General features: G+C 35.3%; 1 protein-coding gene across 6 annotated transcripts in view; it reads right to left on the reverse strand.

Annotated features, from left to right (window-relative positions):
- RALGAPA1 (Ral GTPase activating protein catalytic subunit alpha 1) overlaps positions 1-13,997 on the reverse strand; it is a 211,099-nt gene that overhangs the window by 127,562 nt on the left and 69,540 nt on the right. For all 6 annotated transcript variants that reach the window (XM_005222080.5, XM_059879341.1, XM_059879343.1 and 3 more), the window contains 3 exons: positions 9,889-10,086; positions 7,412-7,549; positions 2,409-2,557 (listed from right to left, as the gene is read on the reverse strand). In XM_005222080.5, the coding sequence (XP_005222137.1) occupies positions 2,409-2,557; positions 7,412-7,549; positions 9,889-10,086 (485 nt within the window). The remainder of the gene's footprint in view (positions 1-2,408; positions 2,558-7,411; positions 7,550-9,888; positions 10,087-13,997) is intronic.

A 13,997-nucleotide genomic window follows, 5' to 3' on the forward strand; every position in this document is an offset into this window, starting at 1 on the left:
ATATTAAGACCATAAAACTACCTTATCTGCACCTGGTAACTCAAAAACTGACCCAACCATATGCCAAAAAAAAAGTTTGAGAAGGGGATTTGGGCGGGTATATAGACAGACTAATAGCCCAAGTCTCTATCACAGCTTCCTCTTCTTTGGCTTGTCTGCAGGCCCATTCTGGGCACAGCAATATGTGGGACAGTCCATGTGAGAAATGTGCCAGAGGCAGCAAGAGGTCCCAGATGTAGGTATCACGGTTTTCTGGCAAGTGAGGGTAGAATTAAATATAAAAGTATCACTCAATAAACAGTGTCTGAACTTACTAACTAAATAAATATATGTATTCAGCTCATAAAGTAAAAATCAGAGGTAATGTATTTGTAACCTTTAGGCTTCCAGTTTCACTATATGAAACAAAAAGCCATTTAAAGTCAACTACACATTCAATAAATAATGGATTTTCCAAGTAAAACTTTCTGATTTGTGGTCAAGCTCCAATTCACTCATATATCTAACTTTTCACTTTATAATACAATAATGAATTATAAAGTCCTGTAAATTCAATGTAAATATGTGAGTAATCTTTCACAATGCTATGACTTCAAGGGAACTTACAAAAATTTTTAAACTGTGTTCCATACAGAAGTCTCTCACTTTAACCTGGCTCAAGACCACTGATTGAAAGCATACGAAAAGAAAAAAAAGGGAGGGACTAACAAAGAATGGTTCAAAGTAAAAGTTATTGGCTGACAATAACTTGGGCTCTGAAGTCAAAAGGACCACAGTTCAAAACAAAGCTGTGTGAACAATGATAAATTACTTAATTTCTTTGTGCCTAAGAATCACCATGTAAAATTATCTACCTTATGGGGGTGCTACAAGGATTAAGAAAAAATTAGATGTAAAAAGATTAAAAAGATGTGACACAGAAAAGTGCTCCAAATAAGTTAATAACAGTAACTACTTCTAACTATATCAATATGGATAATAAAGTTTTTTTTTTAAATAAAACTATTTTCTATATGTAACAAAACAAACTAGGCATATTGTTTTACTAAGTACTCCTACTTTTAAAGAATGAGTCAAAAGAGGAAAATTATATACATAATAAGGATGTTTACTGTCCTTCTCTCCTCCAACAACAAAACAAGTAACTACATGTCCACCAAGAGGTGGTTAGTTAAGGTTTGGTGCATACACACGGTATAACACTATGTGACTCGATGTGGTTTGGTCAGCCAAATGTTCACCAAAGGACAAACGATGATTACCTGTAGAGAACGAGCGTCCGGGAAACTTTTATTTTCTTTCTACAACTTTTCTTTGTTTGAATTTTACAATGAACAAGTATCTTTACAAAAACTGAAGAACTGCTCTTCTCATCTCTCTAAAAGTCCTTTTTTTATTTCAATTAAATTTTTATAGAGTATCTATAATATATGATACTATGCTAAGAAATGTAGGAAATATAAAAACAAGACAGCCAGTATATACCTTGTAGACCATCTTAATTCAGTGAGGTAAAAGACATGTATACAAGTAATTTAGGAACTAAGGCAATTCTGAAAAGATCTACAACACAGGTGGTGCTATTTTAACCATCTCATCCTCATCTCTGTTGTAGATCTTGTCAAAATTGTCTTAGTTCCTAAATTACTTGTATATGTGTCCATCACCAACTGAACGGACATAATTTCAGCTAACTCCAGGAGATGGTAAAGGACAGGGAAGCCTGGCATGCTGCAATCCAGGGGTTTGCAAAGAGTCAGACACAATTTAGTGACTGCAAAACCACAAAACGAAAGAGGTAAAAACACAGAATGAAAGGAAGAGAACTGAAAGAGGGAGAGTATGTGAGGAAAGGAAGGTAGAATCTAAGGATAGTTATGGTAACAACAAGAAAAGATGACAGGAATTAGATTCTCTAAAGAAAAGTTCAGACTGCTTAAGAGAGAGCAAACCTGATAAAGCTGGCAGGTAGGATTGCATCCTGCAGGACAGAATTTAGGCTTGAGAAAGGGCTAGAAAAGTAGTCAGGAGCCTGACTGTAAAAGGCCTTGAATATCAGGTTCAGGAATCAAGCAGTCATACATTCAAACATTTATTTAATCATTCATTCAAACATACATAAATTCATTTATTCATACATGCATGCCAGTATTCATTCTTGGGGAAGGCCATCAATGCCCACTTTAGAAAGATAAACAAAGGGATCTTGTAAAGTCTGATCAAAGATGTTTGAGATAAAGTGAAGGAGAACATTGTTGCCATCATGATTATTACCTAAAATATTACAGTCATTCATTAATAATGGAAGCCTGTACAATATTGTTACAAGCCCTATTCAGACACTATTCCTCTAGAAATTACTATGTGCATATACACTTTAAAAAAAAAAAAAAAAAGCATTTTTTTACCAAGTCTTTTTGTCCATTGATACTTGCACAACCATGAACCGATAAATGTTAAGAATTCGTTTACACATATCTGTGTGCTCATCCAGAAGACTTTTTATCTCATTTGCAGGTTCAAGAAGAAATATGTTTGAAGAGTTTATAATAAACACCTAAAGTAAAACAAATCATAAGCTGTTTGTTACAAAATTTAAAGGGAAAAAATTCAAGATGCTAGGTGATCTACAACAAACTTAAAAGCATTAGACTATAGGTTAATTCTAATCCTGCTTCTACCACCAGCTTGATATGGGAAATTAAAATTCATTCAATCTATTTTTATGTTTATCTAGACAAATATACAATTACTAGCAGGTATTGAAAGAAAATAAACCAAGTGAAAAACAGCAATTTTTAAAAGTGAGTCTTTAACAAAATAACCTTATTACTGTCATAAAATGGAAAGAATAAAAACAGTTTAGGATAAAAGAGGATAGATACCTCAATCAAGATGATAGATACCTCAAACAAGGTGAACTTTCTGAATGAGGTGTTCAAAATCATCTATTTTCTTTTTTCATGTTTATTGATTATGTATGCATATCTGTTTTGTTAATAACAGACTGCATATTACAGTACTACTAATCAGGATCTATCAATATGTATCTTTAATTAAATTTATTATAATATCATTAATTATACTTTGTTATAGAGGACAAAGTTGTTATATTAGTGACAGGTATGTGCAAAGGTTCTCAAAACACTTTGGAGGAATAGAACATTACATTTATTGTGAACCAAGAACATTACATCTTCCATACCCACAATTCTGATTTAAATTCCCTGGATGAACTCTGTAACAAAAGATAGTTGTAAAATCATGTGAGCAAAGAACACTTAAGCTAACTTTAAAATTGTGGAAAGAGCTGACTCTGTAGGTCTACCAACACTGACTTGCAAAAGAGAGGCACAAATAACATTAGAAATAAAATAAGAATGTACTTACATACCCAGTGGAGAATTTTAAAATGATAGTTTAGTGAATAACTTTATGCCAGTAAAACTGAAAATTTAATAAAATGGGTATTTTGTAGATAAAACATAAACTGCCAAAACTGACTCAAGAAACAGTAGAAAAGAGGTACAATACAAAGACAGTGAACTGCTAATCAAGGTATCCCTGATCCATCCCTAAACACCAGGCCTACGCTGCTTTACAGGCAGAGTTTTGTCCAATTTTTCCCAAAAATGATCCCTATTGTACATAAAATGTTTCAGAAACAAAAAAAGAAAAAAAAACACTACCAAATTTATTTTTATAAAACTATAACCCAGTTATCAAAACCAGATAAGGACTATATAACAAAAGTAAGAGGTACTTCAGAACACACAGACGAGAATCTTCAAAAAATAGCAATTCAACTCAAGCAAAATATAATACTTTATGACCAAGGAATATTTACCTCAGAAATATAAGAATGCCTTGACATCAGCAAAATTTAATAATATAATGTACCCTATAAAAAGTTGGCTTAAAGCTCAACATTCAGAAAACTAAAATCATGGCATCCGCTCCCATCACTTCATGGGAAATAGATGGGGAAACAGTGGAAACAGTGTCAGACTTTATTTTTGGGGGCTCCAAAATCACTGCAGATGGTGACTGCAGCCATGAAATTAAAAGACGCTTACTCCTTGGAAGGAAAGTTATGACCAACCTAGATAGCATGTTCAAAAGCAGAGACATTACTTTGCCAACAAAGGTTCGTCTAGTCAAGGCTATGGTTTATCCTGTGGTCATGTATGGATTTGAGAGTTGGACTGTGAAGAAGACTGAGCGCCGAAGAATTGATGCTTTTGAACTGTGGTGGTGGAGAAGACTCTTGAGAGTCCCTTGGACTGCAAGGAGACCCAACCAGTCCATTCTGAAGGAGATCAGCCCTGGGATTTCTTTGGAAGGAATGATGCTAAAGCTGAAACTCCAGTACTTTGGCCACCTCATGCGAAGAGTTGACTCATTGGAGTCAACTGGGAGGGGTTGGGGGCAAGAGGAGAGGGGGATGACAGAGGATGAGATGGCTGGATGGCATCACTGACTCGATGGACGTGAGTCTGAGTGAACTCTGGGAGTTGGTGATGGACAGGAAGGCCTGGCGTGCTGCGATTCACGGGGTCGCAAAGAGTCGGACACGACTGAGCAACTGATCTGATCTGATCAACAGATTAAAATGTGAAAAGGTAGAATCATCACATTGCATCAAGAAAAGCACTTAGCACTTATTCATTTTTTTAAAATTTAGCACACTAAGAAAAAAGGTAAAATTTCTTAAATCTGAAAAAGAGTATTTATCAGGAACTACAGCAAATATTTTAACAGCAATTGAACTTGAAAAGTTCTGCCTGAACCTGAATATATGGAAGTAATGCCAAAAGTCAAGAACAAGACAAGGATTCCTCACTATCATCTCACTGTCCCGTGGAACCCAGTAAGCAAAGGAACTGATAGGGAGCAGAAAATGAATATAAATAAGGATGACTTAAAACAGAAAAGACAAAGGTCAACTATGTAGCAACCTGGAAGAAAAATGTTCCTAAGAAAAGGAAAAGCAAGTTTAAATGACCTGAGGTGAGAGCCGGCCTAGCATACGTGAGGACTACCAAGTATAGAGTGAAGTGAGGAAGGGGAAAAGCAGTGGGAGGTGCGTTGAGAAACAGCCAGAGCACATGAAGCAGAGTTTCTTATACTGCCAATGGTGAGGTACAGGTTTTCCCCCGAGTCTTTTGCAGACCAATCTTATTGTAAAATACAGTTTAAAAAAATGAACAGGATAAAGGAAATGAGAAAAAGACATGCAAAATACAAACCCAAACTTCTCATCAGAATCAAGGGATATTAAATGACTTAAGTTTCTAAACTTTCACTCTCAATTTTGTAAGTACCTGTGGGCTGGCACTAGTCTGTGGACCACATACTTTGAGAAGCAATGATGTAAAGGCTTGATAGATCACTGGGAAAACTGATAATGAAAAGTCAACAGAGGCTTTGGAACAGAAAAATGACATGATCTGATTTATGGGATCCCTCTGGCTATTGGGTTGAGAATATACCAGGGTGATGGCAGGTGCAAGACCAGAAGCAAGAATAGTAATTAGAAATTTATTGCAATATTCCCGATGAAAGATTATCGAGGCCTGAACAAAAGAAGTAGTGTAGTGCCGAACAGTAGTCAGATTCTAAATAGATTCTGAAAGTTGACAGGATTTGTTGTCAAATTAGATATAGGGTATAAAAGCAACACAGGAAATAAGATGGCCTGAGCAACTGGAAAACAAGAGCTGCCATCAAATGAAATGAGAAAAACTGCAGGAAGACCATGTTTGTTGAACAAGATAAGTCAAGTTTTAGATATGTCAAATTTAAGATGTCTATTAGATAGTCAAGTGAAGATGCCAACTTGGCATTTGAATATTTGAGTTCAGGACTCTTAAGAATTCAGATAATAAGTCTCAGACTAGAAATAAAAAGTCTAAGTTGCAGTGTAGAGATGACACTTAAAGCCCTAAGAATGGATAAGATCAGTAAGACATCAATAAGTTTACATAGAAAAGAGAGCCAAGAACTGGTTCCTGGGTACTTCAACATGAAAGTTCGGAAACATTTTGAAAAATCAGTAAAAAAAAAAAAAGAAAAGAAAACAAAAACCTAAGAAGTAGCCAGTGAGTTAGGAGAAAATAGAAAAACAGGAGGGTATGATATTGGGCACCTCATGCGAAGAGTTGACTCATTGGAAAAGACCCTGATGCTAGGAGGGATTGGGGGCAGGAGGAGAAGGGGATGACAGAGGATGAGATGGCTGGATGGCATCACTGACTCGATGGACCTGAGTCTGAGTGAACTCCGGGAGTTGGTGATGGACAGGGAGGCCTGGTGTGCTGCGATTCATGGGGTCGCAAAGAGTCGGACACAACTGAGCGACTGATCTGATCTGATCTGATGATATCTGAAGGCCATCTGAAGAATGGTTTTAACAGAGAGGAATGATCTACTCTGTAAAATGCTGACAAATCTGGTAAAATTAGGACTGAAAAACTCCATGTGATTTAACAATGGAGAAGTCACATGTGGCCTTGACAAGAACAGTAAGATTTAAAATATGAATAAATACAACGAACTAAAAATCAGTAACAAAAAAAAAATCCAAAAGGATAATGGAAAAACATTAATAGGCCATACATAAGAAAAGATACTCGGTAGTGATAAAGGAAAAGTAAATTAAAACAGGGAAACACAAACTAAAAAGAATAACATTTCATATACACAGGAGCAGCAAAAATTAAAATCTGACAATATAAGCTATGAGGAAGAGACAAGGAAATAAGAACTTATAAGCATTACTAAGGGAATGTAAAATATAATCATGCTGAAGAACAATTTGGCAATTAATAGTTAAGTAAAACTGATAACATACAAATGCTCCAACCCAGCAATTCCACTTATACATATATATCCTAGGGAAATTGTCCAACACGTACCCAAAAATACATGTATAAGAATGTTCAATGCAGCATTATCTGAATATTGATAAACTGGAAACCATCTTAAAATACCAACTTAAAAAACCATCAACACATACATACAAAAACCATCAACAAAAAATTAAGAAAATGCAAAATAATCATAAATTATAATACCACAAAGAAGTTTTAAATGAATTAACTATGGCTATATATCAATAAGAAATCTCAAAAACATAATGGATAATGTAAAAAGTTGCTGATGACAGTATACCATGACACAATTTATAAAAATTTTAAAACTGTATGGAAAAAAAATGCAATGTTTATCAATACACATTATGATATGAAGGTTAAGGAAAAAACAACATTAATAGGATATAACAGTAATTGATAAATGTGTGTGGTGGGTTCATTGTATTTAAAAAATTACACTGAAATATTGAAATATGTATTTGAAATAGTTAATGATTTTTATTTCATTTTATAAAAATAAACAAAAAGTGATCTACCTGCAAAACTGCCTGGGCACCAGCTCGTATGTTTTGTTCTATGGCTTCTTCAGAAGCATTATGAAGAAGATCTTGGTAGGTGCCATTTTTAGGCCAAGTGGAATTTCGAACATGATCAGCAACATTGGTGTCATTTTCCTGAAGCAAAATATCAAGTTAATACTTTATCAATTAAGAATGCTGTGACAAGTCAGTAAGTTCAAGAAGTAAACTGGAAAGTACTAGGTCCCTCTGTTAAACATCTCAAAATAGAAGATATCCTATTTGACTACAAAAGTAACATATATGTACACTGTAAAAAAAAAAGTTCTCAAAAAAAAAAAAAATTCTCATTGACAAAAATATAAGGAAAAAAAAAATCACCCATCAGGACCAGTCAGAAATTGTATTATTTCAGATACGGAGACATTTTTCTACCTATCTAATGTATAAACCTCCCATCTTACACTTACACATTCAAAATGAGACTGTTTTGGCTTCCCTGGTGGTGCAGTGGTTAAGAATCTGCCTGCCAGTGCAGGGGACACAGGTTCCATCCCTGGTCTGGGATGATCCCACATGACGCAGAGCAACTAAGCCTGTGCACCACAATTTCTGAGCCCACAAGCCATAACTGCTGAGCCAGTATGCCTAGAGTCTGTGCTCTGCAACAAGAAGCTGCTGAAATGAGAAGCCTGCACACCACAACAAAGAGTAGCCCCTGCCCTGACTTGCCACTAGAGAAAGTCCCAGTGCAGCCAAATAAGTAAATAAATAAATCTTGAAAAGAATGGGATCGTATTATTTATAGCTTTGTAAAAGATAAATCCTCTTCTAAAGGAAATGCCAGAATCCAAATGACTTAAATAAAAGGAAATAGCTTCTATTTATCCTACTTAAGAAAAATAAAATTCCTGTTATCCAAAGATAGATGAATACAGACACTTCAAACCATTTATACTGCAGCTTTCTGCCAGTGTTAGCTGTCAAAAGTCCTGCTGATTAAGGAGTTCCCTCAGTTAAACAGAAATTTCACTCAATGTTGTTCTTTTTTTTTTTTCAGTTTCTAATTTCTTTCTGCTTCTGGTCATTCAATAGTATCCAGTATCTTCATTTTTTTTTTTTATTTTTTTTTTAGTATTCTGCCTAGAACTTACAATTTTAATATATGGGAGATTTAGTCTAATCAAACTATTGTTTCATTACCAGAAGCAGTATTGTAACTCAGCTTTGTCCAAGTAGCCAATACAATATATCATGGTCTAGTCTACACTGTTCTCTTAAGCTCCATACTTCTCCATCAGGTATCTTCTGAACAGTTCTTCCTGAATGACCCACAATTCAAGACACTTAAAAGTAAATTTATACAAGCATGCTCTCCTCATTTCTACCAATCCGAATATAGCCTCCTTGGACATAATCACCATACTTGCACTTATTTTCACTCCTGTTCATGTGTGAATGGCAACTAACTTGGTTGCAAAAGAAAAAGCTTGGGACACCTTCTCATTCCTCACATATAATTAGTCATCAAAACTTGATTTCACCATCAAAGGAGCTCATAAATCTGTCTTCTCCCTTATATTTCCATTGCAACTGCCACTGTCCTCTATCAGGTGCCTATTATCTCCTTCTGGTACTTCCTAGCTAGTGTTCTTGCCTCCAGACAAGGACGCTAGCTATCTTCCACTCTAAGCTTGGTATGAGCCTTCTGAGATTTGTAACTATCCATGCCATTTTTCTATTTATGAATATTTATGAATCTTTCCAGTGTCCAGAATGTAATCAAAGTCCATCATGACAGCATACAAGTTATTAAACAGGGTCTAGTTCTTGTCTATCTCACATTTCTTATCACTCTCAACCACCAACTCTTAGCTACAGCCAAATAAAAGTATTTTCAGTGTATGTACTACAGCATCCATTTTGATTTAGTCTCACTGTTTTGTTTTGACTGGGATGTGCAGCTTGCAGGATCTTTCTTACCCAACCAAAGATGAATCTGGGCCCCAGCAGTGAAAGCACCACGTCCTAACCACTGGACCACCAGGGAATTCCCACCACAATTTAAAATATTATACCTTTTGTAATAGTATCCAATTTTGATCTAGACAATGACTGAAAGAATCAGAATACAAGCTCTTTTAAAGTTGTGACATCAAAGAGCTTTGGGATAGAGTACTGAGATAACATATTATCTAAACTGTGAAATACAATTGACTGTTGAACAACACTGGGTGTAGGGCACCAACCCTTTGAGCAGCAAACATCTGCATATAACTTATCGTTGGCTCTCAATGGATTATGTGGTACTGTAATATTTACTATCGAAATAGATCCTCATATAAATGGACCCACACAGTTTAAACTCACGTTATTCAAGGATCAACTGTATACTGAAAAGTATCTTTATCTTCCCATCTATCCCATATCATCACACTTCTGTGAAAACCTTATCTATTACACTTAGGTACTAAAACACATAAGTCTTATTTTACCTCTTCTCTTTTTTCTCCTTCTTCCATTGAAATATCATGCTCTGTGACATTGTCAATGCATGGAAGGTCTGAAGAAGAGATCACAATTTCTTCAGGCTCTTGCATGAACAAAGGTTTCTCCTCTTGCTGGATCCATTCTTGATATACTTTTACCACTTTTCTCATAGCTGCTGCTTCGCAAATTGGTAATAAAAATGCCTAGTGAAAAAAAGAGAATATAATGACACCTTTTACTTTACTGCAAACTACTAAAATATACATTTCTATCAATAAAATGTGAGATATAAATGATTCTTAAAGAGCTAAAGTAAAACAACTCATTGTCAGAAAAACCCTTTTGTTTCCAAATAATCTGTAAATACATTAAGACAAATACTTTTGGTAGGTAGATATGGATTTCCAACCGTAGGAGCAAAGATTTATTTCAATAGTGCTATTTCTGAATGTAATTGTGCTCCTATAAGTTTAATGTAAATACAACTTTTCATAATAAATCACATTTTTGTAGATTAAAATAAATTTTGATAAAAAGATTTTAATTTTAAAAAATGACTCTAAAAAGCAATAAAAACAGTATGTAACAAGGCAACTTAGCTTTTCACAACATATTGTTTAAAAAGGTAAGAGTTTTCTTCTGTCATTTTACACACTTAAAATTTTACAAGCTAAACAATATGGCAAAAATATTTAGACAGTTTAAAGGAATACCTTACAATTATCCTTTCCTTTCAGTATTATCTTAAGTTTAAAGATAACATTTTCCTTAACACAAAAAATCATCAGAGAAAAAAAAAAAACCCTTTTATACAATTCATACTTATAAAGGAAGAAAAGCACTCAGTCTCACTACTCAAAGTCCTTCCCTTATAATATTTGTGTTTATGTGTTAACATTTTATTGTATTTTAACAAATAAAATTGGTATTCAACTTACTTGATTTTCTTTTGTATTTGTTTCATAATGATTATCTATGAATTTCAGCTGTAAAAATCACAAAACCTTTACCTAAAACATGATACTTTCTACTCTAGAATTATCTATGAATATTTAATAACAATTATGGGGTCAAAAGACTACTTTATCTGACTGAAACTAGCCAAGAAAATAATGATGAAAAGTTCATGTGTAATATCAATAGGGTATTTCAAGTTGTTTGGTAATCCTTTTATTTATTGCTATTGATTCCCTAGAAAACTGCATTACTTGCTACTTTCCTCCATCTAACAAACCCATTCCCAAATTCTCATTCTCATGTTCTGACAGTTTAATGGTCAATGGCATAATTTTGAACATCACTGCCTGCTCTAAGACTATTTTACAACTGAAGCAACAGTTCAGATTTCCTTAAAAATACTAGAAGAAAAAAGAAAGCTCAATCTCTAAAAGTTCTATTCTCAAATACTGAAAAATTTACTTAAAAATTAGCATGAGAAGTCTCTGTATTTTCTGCTCATTTTTGTTTTGAACCTAAAGAGAGAAGTCACTCAGTCGTGTCCGACCCTTGTAGCTGACCAGGCTCCTCGGTCCATGGGATTTTCCATACAAAAATACTGGAGTGGGTTGCCATTTCCTTCTCCAGGGGATCTTTCCGATCCAGGGATCGAACCCAGGTCTCCTGCATTGCAGGCAGACTCTTTACCATCTGAGACACCAGGGAAGCCCTTAAACCTAACACTGCTCTATAAAAATAAAGCTTATTAATTTTAAAAATATTAGACCCAGAGCTACGATTTTCATTATTGCAAAAATTATCACACTATATTCCAAGTGGCTGGATGTATCTATTAAAGACAAGAGTGAATACATATCACATTTGTCCTTATAGGCCACCATACTGATTTTGCCTACACACTAAAGGATCTTGAGGAAAGACTGATCTTAGTCATGGCTAAAAATCTGATGCATAAAAACTAGAGGGTCATTTTATACATTTACAATGAAAAATAGCTGTCTCAGACCAGAACGTTCAAATCCATATGAGTGAGTGAAGTTGCTCAGTCGTGTCTGACTCTTTGCGACCCCATGGACTGTATATAGCCTACCAGGCTCCTCCGTCCATGGGGTTTTCCAGGCAAGAATACTGGAGTAGGTTACCATTTCCTTCTCCAGAAGATCTTCCTGACCCATGGACTGAACCCAGGTCTCCCACACTGTAGGGAGACGCTGTACCGTCTGAGCCACCAGGGAAGTCAAATCCATATATTGGCACCTTAATCTTTCTACAAAGAAGTACCACTCACAATCAGATACAAGTATTAATTGATAATAAGGGAATCTGTCATTATAGGCAAGAATATGTGAATCAATACTCAGCCAATTTTCTCTCTACAGGTAGACCTACGAGGTCATCTCCACTTTTATGATTTTATGACCATAAAACTACATCAGAACCAGAAAACTACAGGGAGAAAAAAAATCAAAACAAGAGATAAAAAATAAGTAAAATATTTAATGGTATCAGCTTAAGGCAACCTGGTACACAGTTTTCTAATAAGTGGCTTCGCCAGTGGGATCTGATTTACTGGTAGCTAAGGCTCTCTTCTTTGGTGAAAAAACGCTAACAAACATGTTAGTCTCTGATTACTTTTTTTAATGGGCTTCCATTATTAACCAACCCAGATTGTGACAAACACATTCTTTAAAATTTAATTAATACAGTGAGCATTTAGCAGACCTGGGAATTTTTTGTCTCCTTAGAGACAAAAAGGTTAGAGAAAAATCTCCTTAGAGACAAAGAGGTTCACATTTTGTCTCAGAATACTTAATCTAATGTATGTTAACATGAATAATTCATTTTCCAAATAAAAAGAAGAGTAGAATTATTTACTTTTTTGTAAATCTCGTTAATGTTTAGCTTAATAGAAGACAGTTGGATTCTCTTATCTGCTTGCTTCCATATTAAATCTGATACAATATCGTATGCCAGGTATCCCGGGGAAAATTTCACTGTACACTTGTGAGACAGCAAGAGTGAAAAAGGTTTTGACCTTATGAACCTCAAAAGGTTCTGGGGATTTCTCAGGAGCCCCAGGTTATACTTTGCCACCCACTGCCCCCCATTTATGGAGAAGGCAATGGCAACCCACTCCAGTACTCTTGCCTGGAAAATTCCATGGATGGAGGAGCCTGGTAGGCTGCAGTCCATGGGGTCGCTAAGAGTCGGACATGACTGAGCGACTTCACTTTGACTTTTCACTTTCAAGCATTGGAGAAGGAAATGGCAACCCACTCCAGTGTTCTTGCCTGGAGAATCCCAGGGACGGGGGAGCCTGGTGGGCTGCCGTCTCTGGGGTCGCACAGAGTTGGACACGATTGAAGCGACTTAGCAGCAGCAGCAGCCCCCCATTTATGTATTTTTAAATTACATATAAATAAATCTATGGTGCTTTTAAAGGCTAAACTCTTTATGTGTTTTATTTACCTCACATCAAAGTATCTGTGGCTCCTCAGAAGTACTAACAACATACAGCACAAAGAATGGGTTTATTTATAAAATAGTGTTATTATGCCTATTCTATACTGAACTGAAGGGATATGGAGAATAATTTTATCATTTCAAATAATCTGGGCATTTACGCTTTACAGTTGTACCTTTCTTTTAAAGACACATAACATTATAGATACCCTCATCTGAGCCAGAACTCACAATCATTAAACTGGCCATAAAAAAAATTATCACCTATGTAACAAACTGTCTCAAGACTTGGCTTCTAGAAATACATGTTAGCCCAAAGCTAGCACTAACAAAGTGCTCAGCACTCAACAGTTACTGAGTTTCTTGATTAATTCACCAAATTTGATAATTCACTAAACAAATTCACCAAAATTTATTTGGTACCTAACTCACTTGCCAGGCACTATGGCTACAATGATGAATAAGTATTTATGGAGGGTAATAAGAAAGATCAAAATTAAACAAACATTAAAAAATTTCTAAAACTCAGGAGAGATGCTATGAAGGTGAGTATAGTTTTCAAAAACATCATTAAAGAGAGGTCCTTACTGAGAGTGTGTGTGTGTGTGTGTGTATGTACACGTGTGTGTACACCTGCTTCTGGGTGGGCAGGTGAATGGGTGAGGGTGGTCATGGAAGACTTTTCTGGTGTACT

Source organism: Bos taurus, chromosome 21 (genome assembly GCF_002263795.3).
Source record: "Bos taurus isolate L1 Dominette 01449 registration number 42190680 breed Hereford chromosome 21, ARS-UCD2.0, whole genome shotgun sequence".
NCBI classification, from domain to species: Eukaryota; Metazoa; Chordata; class Mammalia; order Artiodactyla; family Bovidae; genus Bos; species Bos taurus.